The sequence below is a fragment of the Humulus lupulus genome, chromosome 2 (assembly GCF_963169125.1).
Source record: "Humulus lupulus chromosome 2, drHumLupu1.1, whole genome shotgun sequence".
Lineage (NCBI taxonomy): Eukaryota > Viridiplantae > Streptophyta > Magnoliopsida > Rosales > Cannabaceae > Humulus > Humulus lupulus.
The window spans coordinates 57,633,183-57,648,975 of NC_084794.1; the positions used below are offsets into that span (position 1 = coordinate 57,633,183).

General features: G+C 36.8%; 1 protein-coding gene and 1 long non-coding RNA gene across 2 annotated transcripts; both read left to right on the forward strand.

The window, feature by feature from the left end:
• Positions 1–7,809: 7,809 nt before the first annotated feature.
• LOC133814290 (protein MOR1-like) lies at positions 7,810–8,383 on the forward strand. The gene is made up of 2 exons (XM_062247273.1): positions 7,810–8,069; positions 8,188–8,383. Exons 1-2 carry the CDS (start codon positions 7,924–7,926, stop codon positions 8,381–8,383), a joined length of 342 nt encoding a protein of 113 aa, XP_062103257.1. The 5' UTR covers positions 7,810–7,923.
• A 1,605-nt stretch (positions 8,384–9,988) lies between these two features.
• On the forward strand, positions 9,989–10,830 carry LOC133816053 (uncharacterized). Its single transcript, XR_009884984.1, has 2 exons — positions 9,989–10,277; positions 10,600–10,830. It is a non-coding gene; the product is annotated as an uncharacterized LOC133816053 (long non-coding RNA).
• Positions 10,831–15,793: the final 4,963 nt, after the last annotated feature.

Below are 15,793 nucleotides of genomic sequence, written 5' to 3' on the forward strand. Positions count from 1 at the left end.
ACTTGATTAGCAAGTCTTGCACTATTTAAAACACCTAGTGTAACAGTCTTGGTTATCTAGAGCGTTACAACTTGGTATCAGAGTGGTTTAGGTTTAAGGGTTCTTGAAGATTGGATAGGCATGTACACTTGCCGCTAAACACTAGCTTAACTTAGGGTTTGCTAACTATATATGTGATTATATGCTAAATTTTTTTAATGAATTGTAAATGCCTTATTTGAATGATTAATAGGGAGCATGAGATATACTTATAAGGCCTGGCCCTTGACTGCTATGTGATTATGATAAGGTGTGCTTATTAGCATTTCTACTGTATGTGAATAAATGTTTAAATGCTTATTTTCTTCTTGATTGCATACTGTTGGTTGAGTTTCAACATTTGACCATGGAATGAATGTTAACCTACTATCATGGCCTGATTTGCTAGGTCGTTGATCGTAGATAAACTTGGATAGTTATGCGTCTAAGGCGTTCAATACGGCTAGCTGGCACTGGGGTTGGGGCTAGAGATGATGAGTAAGGCCAAAACCCTTCGCAAGCCAGACTTTAGAGTCAGGAAGAGGAGATTCACCATCTAATGTAACAAGCTCCATCAGAGAGTGTGGTACCTCCATCTTAGATTTTATGAGGGTGGAAGGTAAGGATAGGGTGGCTTGTGCCACCTACATGCTTAGAGAGGATGCCCGCATTAGGTGGGAGGTGGCATCCCAAACTCGAGACATTTCTACTCTGAGTTTAGATCAATTCAGAGATCTGTTCTGTAACAACCCAAAATTGCTAATATGGGCCTTGATTAGCGTGCCAAGAGGGCATAATTGGTATATGATTGTTTAAATGGTTAAATACATGATTATGTGGCATGCATGATTAATATGATTATCTGGGTATATTATATGCATGTTAATGAGCATTAGATATGCATGTGGGCCCATTATAGCTTATAAGCGCATATTTGTAATTTTTGCCTGTTGAGTGGATAAATTTGATTATATGTGATAAAATGTTGAGACCACATTATTATGTGGATATATTTGTAGTGTTTGGCTCGAGATGATCAGAGTGGGCGGATTAGCGAAATAGTCACAGTGGGGTTTAATACCCGGCTCAGAGGGAGCCTAGGGGTATTTTTCGGATTTATTAGATATTTAATTAGTAATTGGTAAATAGTTGGACATGACAGGGTTAATTGGACAGTAGGAACACTTGAGGAATTAGCCAGAATTGGGATCAGAATGACCATTTTACCTTTTAGTACCCTTAGAAGATTAATAGGCATAAGGGGGAAATGAGTCTTTTGTTAAGCAAAGGATATACTCAGTAAAACACTTAGGATTAACTCAGAAAGTGGTAGAAACTCTCAGTTCTCACATTCCTTCCCCCTTATGATTCTCTCTACCTCTCTCTCATGCTTTATGAGTTCTTGTGGAACTAAAGGTTAAAGCTTAAGGAAATTCTGCAGGGAAGTCTTAAGGAATTGAAGCATCTATCCAGGAAGTTCAGCTGGGAACTTAGGAGAATTAAGCTCAATTAGTGAGGATTGAAACTAGAAAGTGTAGAAGCCAATTACGGTAAATTCTTGTCACTGAATGTGCTAGGAAGTTCTGGTTATTTGGGTGATAAAATTGTTATTGAGTTGGGGTATAGACTTTAGTATGTTTGTTAAGATCACTTGGTGAATTACTAGTAGTTTTGATAGAATTTCTGTTGTATAACATGCTTAGAATTTATGGTTAGAGTTCTGGACTGACCCTTGTGTTTTAGTTGGAAGTGGGGAGTATAAATTGCTTGAATTTTAGAAGTTTTGGCTAGAAAGAGGAGAAGAAAACCCTGAAAATTCTTGGAACAAGGGGGCGTGCTGCGACCCAGCTCATGGCCACTGCGGCCTGCGTGCCCAAAACTCCTGGGATTGCTCTCTGGCTTGGGGGCACGTCGCGGTCCTACGGGGCAAGTTGCGGGCCGCCTCCACCAGATGCTTGATGATGGAGTCTCTGAATTGGGGGCGCATCATGAACCTTAGGATCAAGTCGCGACCCACCTGGGGGTTTTTGCCCTAGGTTAGTTTCTAGAATTGGTGAGGCTCGAGGGCTCGAATCTAGGCTTTCGGGACAATATATACTACAAAGTTTAGTAGAAATTGAGATTCCAAAGGCTAGTTTTTGCTCCTAAGTATTTATTTGGATTATAAGTGTATGATTACCCGTTTGCCACTATGACTAGGTTTATCGCCAGGTCTCAGGACTGAGGATCGTGCCTGACACCGTTCCGTAACTTTCGCTCAAAATTCAAGGTAAGAAAACTACACCCTTGTATGGCAGTGTTGGGACTGAGACCCTATATCTGAGTATATGTGTTGTATAACTGTGATATTGTTATTCGAACATGAAATGAACGCCCTAAGAGAGCGTGGTCTGATGTCTTGCGCATAGGACGCAACTCGACCACTGTGAGCCGGCACTACACCAAATATCAATTTCCATAACACATGAATATAATACTAATAAAAAAGTGTTATGCTAGAGTATTATATTGGGCATGAAAAAAGGGCGGTAATATACACCATCCCGCCACTTAGTGTTTTTTTCATTTCTAAGACCTCGAAATTTGTGAGACCCGAGAGACCCATTTCCTCTCCTTCAATATTTCCTCAATTCTAGTAGAGAGACCCGAGAGACTTGAAAATTCCTTTCATTCAATTCCTTCAACATTTCTGAGACCAGAGACCTATTTCCTCTCCTTCAACATACCTCAGGGGGCTATCGATTTACTCCTAACCATCTACATTACCACCGCAAAAAGCAGCCATGGCACTGACCTCTCTCCGCCTCTGCCGAACTATCAGCAGCACCATCTCCACACTCGGTCGCTCTCTCGCCATGACTTCTGCAATTTCTGCACCGTCTTCCTCATCACCTCCACTCCAGGGCTTCATTTCGGTAGATTTCCCTACTTTGGTAGAGCATTCATGGCCTCTGCTCCGTCAATCTCGCCAGTTCAAATCATCGTCTCTCTCGCTCTTGTCTGCCCGATCAGCATACGGCAATAGCAACAACCAGAACGACGAAATTGGGCCAGACACGATACTGTTCGAGGGATGTGACTACAACCACTGGCTCATCGTCATGGATTTCCCCAAGGACCACAAACCTTCCCCTGAAGAAATGGTTCGTACCTATGAGGAAACCTGTGCCAGGGGCTTAAACATCAGGTCTAATCTTACCCTTTCTCTGTCTATATACATATATATATATATTTTTATACCATCTTCTTTCTCCTGCGGCCTTTTAAATCTTTAACTTCTCAAAACCTTAGTCTCTCTCTTGAAACCTCAATTTCCCATGTTTTTATTTCTTCAATTTTTTAGTATAGTAACAGAGGAAGAAAAATATATAGGAAGATTTAGGTTAACGCCTCCAGTGCCTAGCTTCGAGTACAAGTAATTTGAGGTTTTTTGGTTTTGAGAGAGATTGCATTAGAAAAAATAAGTATACCAGCATAAATTTTAGGTTGTGTTTTAGTTTTTTTTTTTATGGGAACTACTAATTTTATGCTGCAAAATTTATTTTTCAAATATAGTTACTTATGATTGTTCCTTCAATATAATTGTTATCAATTTGTTTTTAATTATCATTGGGTTAACTATGATTAACTATTAACTAATTCAATATAATTTCCTGTTAGTGGCAGTTTTTTTTTTTTGCTGAGCTTTCAAGTCTGTTTTCTTGGGTTGAACTTATAATTTAATTTACTAATGGGAAATTGTGTTTGGAGGATGGTTCTGGGTATTTGATTCACTAATGGGAATTTCTTGTTTTCTTTTCCTAGTTCTCTTTGAAATGTTTTCATTTACTTGCTATGAAGTATTATAACCATCATATTACACTTGCAAAATCCTAATTTGTTCATGCATAGATGCGATACTTAAACAGGGGCAACTATTGCTTTAAGATACTTGTGATGTGATTTTGAATTGTCTATGTCTAGTACTAAGGCTATGAAGGCCAGAGTGGACTGGTGCCATTGCACAGGATCATTTGAATCCTTTGCTATTGCCTAGAGAGATTTAAAAGTGAGTATATTGAGAATCTGTGGGAAGAGAGTATATGGAGGTACCATCTGAAGGAAGGGAATAAAATTCTTTTATGTATGGCTTATTTCCCATGTTTTTATTTCTTCAATTTTTGAGTATAGTAACAGAGGAAGAAAAATATATACGAAGATTTAGGTTAACGCCTCAAAATGACATTAGGCAACTGGGGAACTTAGAAGCTATATTTGTCTACCTAGGGAAGAAAATTTTATATGTAAACAAATTTAAGGACAAAGACATAGATTGTAGGGTGTTCAGGTCAGGGGAGACTATGCTATAATTTCTTTGATGGTAAAAAAAGTTGAAGAGGGCTGAGTTTTTCCCCTAATTTTTTTTTGTTTTTTTTTTGAGGTAAAAACAATACGATTATGCCCGGTTAACTTTGTTACTCATATTTTTGTTTGTTTTGTTAATTTGTTAGTAAACTTTTATTTTCTCAAGTCTTATTCTGTTGCTAATTTCTACCACCGTGTTAGGAAACACTGCCATAAACCTTTTCCCTAAATTGTTACTAATTTTTGGCTGTGAATCAGAACTCATAAAAACTGACTAACTAATGTAATGAAATTAAAAAAAAAAAAAACTAAAAGTCTTTTTTTTTCTTACTGGAATTACATTTGGTAAATTATATATGACTTTTTTTAAAAAAAATATTACAAAAGAATACATAATATATTACTTTAAAATTTAAGATGAAATAAATTTAATATTTATATATTGTAAAAACACAGGGACCTACTTCTGTATAATCTTTTTACTAGCCTTGCATCATTGTAAAAATATCATTTTGGTTGAGAGTTGTGCTCTGAATATTTATACTAGATAACTTAGTTTGTCCAAGCAGGATTTTAGACTGTTGAAAGTCTTATTGCCATGTTGTTTGGATAGAAAGAACTGTTATCAATGAAATTGTTTATTTTCAAAGAAATTTTGATAGGTTGTAGGTTCTCTACTGAAGAATTTTTGGGGGTATGTTTCAAGGAAATAAGTAAAGAAATGACTTATGGATTTTAGTGGTTAAACAGACTGTGGGGCTTGCGAGGGCGATGATCAAGCATAGTTTAGAAGTAGAGGGCTTACTTGATGCAGTGGACATTGTTGGAACAGGTGGTGATGGAGCAAACACAGTTAACATTTTGACTGGAGCTTCAATACTTGCTGCAGCTTGTGGTACCAAAATTGCAAAGGTGGCATCAATTTTATTGATTACTTGACATGAATGTGATCCCATATTGTAATTTGTTAGAGCTAAACTTGATTTTTTCCCCTTTAAGCAAGGAAATCGTTCAAGTTCTTTAGCATGTGGAAGTGTCGATGTATTAGAAGAGTTGGGGATAGTTATCTACCTGGAACCTGAGGTTGGTGCTGTAAAATTTTCTGTTTTAGATGAATAAGCTGGTAGATTAATAAGATGCTAAACCAATTTCAAATTTTTCAATGACAAAAACATTATTCTAATTCAATTCAAGTTTGTGATATGCGTGACTTAATTGTCTTATTAAATTTGTTCTGATCATTTTTTTATTATGAATGTTCCCTCTGTTTTATTTGTAAATGCATTACTAATGTGCTCAATTTGTTCCTAGGTTTTCCAAGATTTCATAGTGAGCCCACCTTTGCATGCCTTCAAACAATAGACCCACTCAAATATTGTCTTTCCTTAGTATGTTCTAGTCTTGATATTAGCTATACTACCATAATCTCTCTATTTTTCTTTGTTGCCAACCATAAGCAAGAACAGATATATATTTTTCCTCTTCTCTTTTCAGGCAAAGAAAAAAATGGTGAAGCAAGTATAGAAAATTTTAGAAGCCAGGAAAAGTAGTAATGGGATGATCACCAAAAAGGCTCCAAGAGATGTAATAGATGTTCTTCTAAATGACACAAGTGGTCAATTAACAGATGATCTAATAGCTGATAACATTATAGATATGATGATCCCAGGAGAGGATTCAGTTCCTGTTCTTTTGACTCTTGCAGTGAAATATCTCTTAGATTGTCCTGCTTCCCTACAACAGTTACTGGTATGAACCACTTAGTTTGTTGTTTCTCTTTATTGGATTGCTATAGAAATCAAATTATTATAATCATTCTACTTAGACTATTATTATCATTGTATTAGAAAAGATGCCAACTTCATTTCATGATCATTATCATCCTTTCCTTTAGTGCTCTTTTAATAAAAAATGACTTGATTTGATTAAGCTGCATTAATCCTGTTTAGCCAGCCAGCTTTTTTCTAATACTACTGGCTGTCTTTTTTGGAAATTTGTGACTTTCGAGTCCATTTTTTTTTACCACTTTTATTGTCTAGTTTTGTCATTTCTGAAGTGGTTTCCTTCTCATTTGTGCCTTGTCATTGGAAATAGGTGACAATGCAAATTTTAGCAGCAATAGAAAATTCTTCAAGTCAAGATATATATTTGCTCAACCTTTAATTCCTAATATTATATCTTCCAATATAGTTAAAACTTTCAAGAAACTACTTTCTCTATTGTCTAACATATTGAATGAAAATGGGACTGGGTAATGAAAATAGAAATTCTTCTTAATTTCTAACAGTTCTCACATTCTAGGTGCATATGTAGCAAACTCAAATCTTTGGGTCAAAGCTTAGTTGGCTAGTTATGAAGGCATTAGTGGGCATATTCCTGTGAGAAGGGCAAAGTAGAGTTGAAGTACAACCCTAGAAGCTTGAAAGAAGGGCTGGAAGAGGTTCTGTCATGGCGTATGAACTTAGGCAGGTTTTTATTGACCCCTCTCCTTTCTAACAGCCAGGTTTTTGTATAATAATGCTTTATGTATAATATCATATTCTACATGAAAATCCTTGGTGTATGCATAATATGAAAAGCCTTTGGTGTAGAGTTGTATGGTACGTTCGTGTGCAAGACCTGATTCTGTTTTGGAAAGTCTTTCATTTTATTTTACTTTTCAGTTCACATGATTTTACATTATTTATGGAAATCCCATGCTTTTTGTATAGAGAAGCAATGCTAATATATATGTTTTTGCCTTGCTTTTTAACCTGTTTATGCTTTAGCCAGCCATGGGTAATGTTTCATGAGCAATTTTTTCTTCAAATAATGCCTGTGTCATGTTGTTTATGGTATATCTTAGTTTCTTGTTAATTATTTAATTATTTAGGTTTCTTCCTCCAGTAATGGATGTGAGATTCTAACTAGTCTAGTATTGGTTATATGAAAATCTCATCTTCTCAAGCTTCAGATTCTAACTAGTCTAGTATTGATTTATCGTAAAGCCAATGGGAGAATTTTCAGTTATTACGTGGAAAAACTAAGTGATAAGTAAATATAATATATGTATGTATACAAAAAAAGAGTATGGTTAGCGGGTCTTGTGGCTAATTGCCAAGGCTATTAGCAATTATTCTGGTTAAAAAAAGAGTAATTCTTGCAGCTATTATTCCCCTTCCCCTTATATTCTCCTTGCAGCTATTATTCTGGTTAAAAAAGAGTAATTCTTACATTTTGGTCTGATTTAATAATTCAAATGTCTAGCCTCATTGCTATACATTTTATTTGTTATGAAAGCTTTTGTTTGTGTTTGTAGGGTAGAGCAACTTTGTTTATTGTTTATTGTTCCTTTTTCTCTTTTCTCTTCTTCTTTGTTATTTTTATTTTTCCAAAATTAAAAAAGTTTTAATATTTAGCTTGACAGGAGAATCATCTAGATACCTAACTATTTGATGTAAAATTCGAATTGATTTTTAGACATTTCAAAACAAGAGACTGGCTTATGCTGTCAAGGAAAGCACTCTTGATAGTCTAATTACTGAGCTCCTTCTATGGCTGTTGGATGAGAGAGTTCCACATATGGATGATGGCAGCCAGCTTTTAAAAGCTTTGAATGTTCTGATGCTAAAGATTCTGGTTAAGACTTGCCATTTCATTTGTATCTGCATCCTTCAAAGCATCCATTTGTATCTGCAAGACTTGAGGATGGAAGAAATTAGAAGACGGTATGCTTTTTTCTTTTATTTTATTTGGAATAACATCTACTACTATGACTGATAGTTACAATTTGTGATTGCATAATAATTGGTTTCTTCTCTCTTGCAATGTATAAAAACTATTCAGTGCTGGTGCTGATGACAAGCCATTGCGCATGGTGAAAAATGTTCTACGTGAACTAGTGAAGCTTCGAGGAGCTGCTATTAAAGGTCACCTTTCAATGGTTCCTATTGACATGAAGCCTCAACCAATAATTCTTGCTTACATTGATCTTAATCTAGAGGTAGAAGTCAACCTAAACTATTCACTTTCTGCTTTTTGATCAATTTTTTTTAGTTATTTTTTCCTGACCTAGAAGTAATCTGTGTGGATGCCAGTCTGTTTTTCTTTCTATCACTATCTAAAAGTTCATACTTGCATTTTTTTTCATGTAATGAACACACATAGAGTTATACACCTTTCATCTTCAGACGAGCTTTCAGTCAACGATGATTTTTCTGCCCACCCTCTTTCTACCCCAAGCAATTTGATACATTTTGTGATAGCCATGACCATTGGTTAAAATATTCTAAGAACTAGCTTGAAGTGTTTCACATTTGATCTCACATTTTCTTTTTCACTCAGCTTGGTTGTATTTTTACTTTGTTTGTTTGTTTCTTTATTGCTTACTCTTTCTTTGGTAAAAATTCTAGGCACTGTTGCTTTCAAAATTTGTTCCTCTGACTTCAGTCCTATAAAATTATACAGAATTCATTTGTGTGCTTCTTCATTTTCATATTCACTACCAAAAGAAGGTTTTATTTTCATCCAATAGCCATGCACAATTTATTTGAAACTATTTTACTAAATGTTATTATCTCTATGAATCAGTTGGGCGTTGTAAGCACCCAAAGCATAACATTAAGCGTTATACTTTCATCTTGATTCTTGTATTTTTGACATTTGTACTCGTTGCTTGTTTCATTTAGTTTGCTTTGCAACATGAATTGCCTAACATTAAGTTTTCTTCATTATTCCTGAGTGTTATCCTGGTTTCTTCTTTGAAAAACTGTTGTCTGGAAATGAATTTAGATGGTGAACCATAAATGATTGCATTGATCTGGTTTGTTAGTCCTGTACTCCTGTCATTTAAGGGCTAAGGTTATGATTGGAATAGTAGCCTGTTGCTGACTCTTGAGCCAGTATTTATTAATGGAAATTAACAAACAAGTGCGAAAATGATTGCAAATTTTTTTAAATAATTCTTTTCTCTTTCTTGCTTGGTTTATTTTCAATATTATCGAAAAGGTCATGTAGTCTTTTGACTTTAAAAGTCTAATTGGTCTTTTAGTTGTAAATATGCTGCACACTGCTCTGTCATTGCATCTCGTTTTTCTCTTCCTTCCTTCAATTATCCAGCAGCGTTGTCCATAAAGAGCGAAGGTGGCAGTAAAAGGCTAAGGATCGGGTAAGTTTGAGATATATATTCTCTCTTCCTTTGTATGTACATACTGCCTATGCCTGTTTTCATTCGCTGTTAGGCAATTCATGTTGCAAACTAAATGAAACAAGCAACGAATATTTCTACTCTGTGTTGTGTGGCTTAAAAATACTTGTGTGAGTGTTCAAAGAAAATTAAATATTACCTTTATCTTTATTTTTTCCATAGTATAATTCATGTCTTACATGTGTATATATATAGATAAGTATTAAAAAAGATTGTCATGAAATGATCAAATAAAACACAAAAGAAACAATTTAAATCATATTTTTTAATATGAAAACATAGTTGATAGAGACTCTTGTAAGTAATCTTTGTAGAGTATCTTGTAACCACTTTAACATCATTTATGATTTTAGCAACTATAGAATGAAATCTTGTGATAGTGACTACTCTGAGGTTATTATTACTTTTATTACTACAAATTTTGTCTATTAAGTGGTAGCTGCTAGATTTGTTATGGTTTTCTATGAATCTGTTAGTCTTACTCTAATTTTTAGCTCATTATAAGTGATGTATTCTCTTTTTCTATTTAACACTTCAATATATTTCAATAAAGTTCAGTTCATTCATTCTCTATCCTCTCTGATTTTCTCATTCACTTTCATTTCTGAATTTAACTGTTTGTTTTGTGGGAAATTCATATGCTTAGATTTTTCTTTCTTAATAGGCTGATATGACCATGTTAGAAGACGAACTACCAACAAAAATATGACTTTCATCAGCCCTTGTCAAGGTATAAAGAAGAAAGTCTTCTGTTGTGCTTTAGAATTATTCTGCTGAATGTTTCTTTCATTTTCATTAAGTTTTAGGTATTGATAGAGTACTCTGTTTGGCAGTGGAATTTTCTCTTCGTTCATCTCTTAGCTTATTGTTTTAAGTTGCATGTTTTGTTGCTTCAGTCGTTTTGCATGGTAGTACATCTTGCTATACCCTGTTGTTTTGTCAAGTTTTGGAGTTATTACAAATTTAATTTAAACTTTATATGCTTACAGGTGGAAACTAGCTTAAGTCTTATGTTCTTAATAATAAAAGGACTATTTTTTTACAATGTGCAGGTATATTGAGATGATTTCTTTGGAGCAATTCTTGACAACATTTGTAGTTGAGGCCTTTAGAATGGAAGAATGTATTTCACTAATTTTTGTATACATTTCTTGTTTTGTATTTAGTGTTAAAGGAATCTGAATTGGGCATAAATTATGTTGTAATATGATTTCTTAAGCCTAGACTAGTAGACTAAATATTGTAATTACATTTGAGTAATTAATAAAAATCTATTTATGTTACCTTATTTGGCTTCAACTTTCATATTTGTTTTCTTAGTTTTGTGTAAGTAAAAAAAGATTATGTTTCTCTAAGCTAATATAACACATGTGTTATACTAAAGTGTAGTATAACACAAAAAATGTGTTATACTAAAGTGTAGTATAACACAAAAAATGTGTTATACTAAAGTGTAGTATAACACAAAAAAAGTGTTATATAATCGACTATAAATAACATAATTAAACATTTATCTATATATTAAAATAACACAGAAATTGTGTTATCGTTGACAGTACAATAACACATCTGTATAACACTGATAAAGTGTTATGTAAAGTACCCTGACCTACGATAACATAGTCGGTCTTAACACATCAGAAAGTGTTATCCCATGTTTTGATAACACATTTTTGGTGTTATTAAAAGAATTTTTTCTTGTAGTGCGGGGTCAGCTAGATAAACACTGGTCTCGGCCTAAGCGAGCTGGAGTCAGTTGAGTAAATAGAGGGCTTGACCTAAGGGTGCCATCCCTGAACATTTTCATATTGATAGAAATATATTGCTGAACGTACATCTTTATCGTTATTAATTTGATGCCTATCACTTGTTGAATTTCTGGATAACAGTCTTTGGATTGATTTGTTGTAATTATTGATTATATATTTGTTGTTATTGTTTTCTTGCTGGGCCTTGGCTCACGGGTGCTATGTGGTACCGGTAAAGGCAAGGGTAAGCTGGACCAAACATAAGTTGAAGAGCTCTACGGGCGAGGTGTACATAGTCAGCTACTCGTCTGCCACGACCGAGGGAAAGTACAGGGACAGAACCTAAAATTTGTATTTTTCCATTAGAGTGGCCACTGGTTGTATATACTTTTGAAAATTGTAAATTTTTTCTTAAACCCTATTTTTTGGGATCCCGTATATGTAGAATCTATTTTAACGAAAATTAACCATTTCCGATCAAAATATTTTAACCCTAACCTGATTATTTACTTTAGGATCACATTTTTACTCAAATGACTTGATTAGCAAGTCCTGCACTATTTCAAATACACCGTGTAACGATCTTGGTTATCAAGGGCGTTACAACTTGGTATCGAAGCGATCTAGGTTTAAGGGTTCCTCAATATTGGCTGGACATGTACACTCGCCGCTAAAGACAAGCTCGACTCAGGGTTGGTAATTGTATAAATGTGATTATATGCTTAAATATTTGAATAGAATATAAATGCTTTGCTGCATGCTTAATAGGGAGCATAAGATATTGATAGGGCATGGCCCTTGACTGTTGTGTGACTATTATGGGCGTGCTTATTAGCATTGCTGTTGAATGTGAATGATTATTTGAATGATTATCTGCATCTTGATTGATTTTGGTCATTTAAGTTTCAATGGTGGACTTGGAAAGATGGTTCACCTGTCATCATTGCCCGATCGCCGAGTTGTTTATTACAGATAAACTTGGATAGCTATGCGTCCAAGGCGATCTATACGAATAGCCGGCACAGGGGATGAGGAAAGAGATGATGATTAAGGCCAGAACCCTCCGATAGTCATTGAGAACTGGTAGCAGATACTTGCAGATATGCAAGCCCGGTTACAGAGTCAAGAGGAGCAGATCCATCTCCCGAGACAGCAGGCTCTGCCAGGGAGTGTTGCACCTATTGTGCCACATGTTGTGGTACAGTTATTCATTTACCTGTTCTTGGGAATAGGTGGGAGGCACTTTATGAGTGGTTCAGGAGACAACATCCTCTAACCATTGAGGGAGGACCAGATCAATTGAAGGGCGAATAGTGGATGAGTATGATTACTTCTATCCTGGATTTCATGAGGGTGGAAGGTAATGATAGGGTTGCTTGTGCAACCTATATGCTTAGAGAGGATGCTCGTATTTCGTGGGAGGTGGCATCACATACCAGGGATGATTCTACACTCACTTGGGATGGGTTTAGAGATCTGTTCAACCAGAAATACTATAACATTGCCCTCAGGGTAGCGAAGGTGAATGAGTTTGTGGGATTGGTTCAGGGCAACATGACAGGTACAGAGTATGCCTGCGAAGTTTGCACTTGATCTAGTGCCTACTTATGCAACTAGAGAGAACTGGTTTATTTGAGGGCTTAATACTATAATAGCCTAAGATTTGAGAATTACAACAGTACCTGGGGGAACGACTTATGCCTAGGCTGTTGAGAAGGCTCTCACTGCTGAAGAGGCAGAGAACAATATTTGGATGGAGAACGCTGCGAGACAGGAGGTTGGCAAGGCAGTGCCTCCATATACATGGTCCGGTAGGGGCGGAGGCCCCAGTGATTTGAAGAGAACGACCCCTAACACTTCGACCGTTGTTAGTCCTGATAGGAGGGGTCGGGGTGCTCAGGGTGACCGTCAGGGAGTCGGTGAGGCATGGAGAAGTTATCCAGAATGCACGAGGTGTAGGAAGCGCCATCTGGGCAAATTTCGGGTAATGGCTTGCTATCTCTGCAGGGTGGTGGGACACCTCAAGAAATACTACCCAATAGGAAAGAAAGAGGAATAGGGGAAAGTGGACAGCTTGACTCTAGCTCGAGTGTTCATCCTGATGCAGGCAGAGGCCGAGGCTAGTCCCTCGGTAGTCACAGGTCAGCTTTCTAAAGTTCGCTCTTCTTATATTGTATTGATTTAATCTAGTGTTACACATTCATTTGTTTCTAGTAAGGTAATTAATAGATTGTGTAGATCTAGTGAGTATTATACTACGAGGTTCGGGACTATACTGCCTACAGGGGAACTGGTAGTTTCTAGGAGATGGATTAGAGATTTTCCAGTGATGGTAGATAGTAGGGAACTATTAGTAGGCTTGATCGAGTTGAGTATGGATTATTTTGATATGATTCTAGGGATGGATTGGTTGGTCAGATATGGGGCTACTATAGACTACAGGAAAAAGTTGGTCACTTTTGACCCTGAAGGAGAGGATCCCTTTGTTTTTGTGAGAGTTGTGCATCGACCCCGCATACCCATGATATCAACATTAAAGGCTAGGGACCTTTTTCAGGGAGGTTGTATAGATTTTCTAGCAAGCGTGGTGGATACCACTAGGGTTATGCCAGTAGGCGGGGAGAGACCATATTGGTGCACCAGTTCTTGGATGTGTTTTTTGAGGATTTACCAGGACTGCCGCTGCATAAGGAGATTTAGTTCGTTGTTCAGTTAGCGTCGGGTACAGAGTCAGTGTCGAGGGCACCATACAGGATGGCTCTGAGAGAATTAAAAGAATTGAAGATATAGTTACAAGAGCTTCTTGATTTGGGATTTATCAGCTCTAACTTCTCGCCATGGGGTGCTAAGGTTTTGTTTGTAAAGAAGAAGGACGGGACACTGAGGATGTGTATAGATTACAGAGAGTTGAGAAAGTTGACCATCAAAAATAAATACCCTCAACCAAGGATCGATGACTTGTTTGATCAGCCGCAGGGAAAGACGGTGTTCTCGAAGATTGATCTTCAATCTGATAATCACAAGTTGAGGATCAAGGACGAGGATATACCAAAGACGGCCTTCTGAACAAGGTATGGGCATTATGATTTCCTAGTCATGTTGTTTGGTTTGACCAATGCCCTAGCAACATTCATGGACTTGATCAATAGGTTGTTCAAGGACTTCTTGGATTAGTTTGTGATTGTCTTCATCGATGACATCTTGGTTTACTCTAGTTCAGAGTCAGAGCATGAGCAGCATCTTTGATAGGTCTTGCAGTGATTGAGAGATCATCGTTTGTATGCTAAGTTTAAGATGTGTGAGCTTTGGCTACCAAAAGTGACATTCCTTGGACATATTGTTGGTGAAATGGGATTAAGGTGGATCCAACTAAGGTAATAGTAGTGAGAGAATGGTCGAGGCCAAGGAACACCTCAGAGGTTAGGAACTTCCTTGGATTAGCGGGATATTATAGACGGTTCGTGGAAGGGTTCTCAAAGATTGCTGCACCAAGGACAGAATTGACTCAGAAGAATATGAAGTTTTTCTGGTCAGACAAGTTTGAGAATAGCTTCCCGGAGTTAAAGCGATGACTGATTACTGCTCTGGTGTTGAGTCTTCCTTTGGAGGGAGGGAAGTTTGTGGTATACTGTGATGTATCAAGGTTGGGATTGAGATGTGTGTTGATGCAGAATGAGAAGATTATCGCTTATGCATCAAGGCAACTGAAGGAGTATGAGCAACGATATCCTACTCATGATCTAGAATTTGCAACGATTGTATTCACGCTGAAAGTTTTGCGACATTACCAGTATCGGGAGAAGTGCGAGATATACACTGACCATAAGAGTTTGAAGTACTTCTTCACCCAGAAGGATTTAAATATTAGGCAGAGGCATTGGCTGGAGCAGGTAAAGGACTATGATTATGATATCTTTTAACACCCAGGAAAAGCCAATGTAATGGCTGATGCATTGAGCTCGAGGGGACTGGGACAGTTGTATAGATCTGCATAGATAACGAGAGAGTTGGCAGAGGAGATGTCCAGAGCGAGGATAAAGCTAGTTGTTGGCCGGTTGGCCAATATCACTTTACATTCGACCTTTCTGCAGAGGGTAAGAGAGCGTCAGATGGTTGATTCATCGTTACAGGAGATTAGATGGAATGTCCTTGATGGTATAAGGGTTATTTCAGAGATAGGATTATTATGGTATAAGGGTCGGATTTGTGTCTCGACAGATATGGGTATTAGACGAGAGATATTAGATGAGTCCCATACTATACTGTACTCACTCCATCTAGGAACCACGAAGATGTATCAAGATCTACATACATTATATTGGTGGGATGGAATGAAGAAGGATGTGGTGGAGTACGTCGCCAAGTGTTTAACCTATCAACAGGTGAAAGCAGAGCACCAGCGACCAGCGGGGTCGCTACAGCCTTTGGGTATTCCCGAGTGTAAATGGGTAGATATTACCATGGATTTTGTGGGAAGTTTACTCAAGACAGTGGGGCT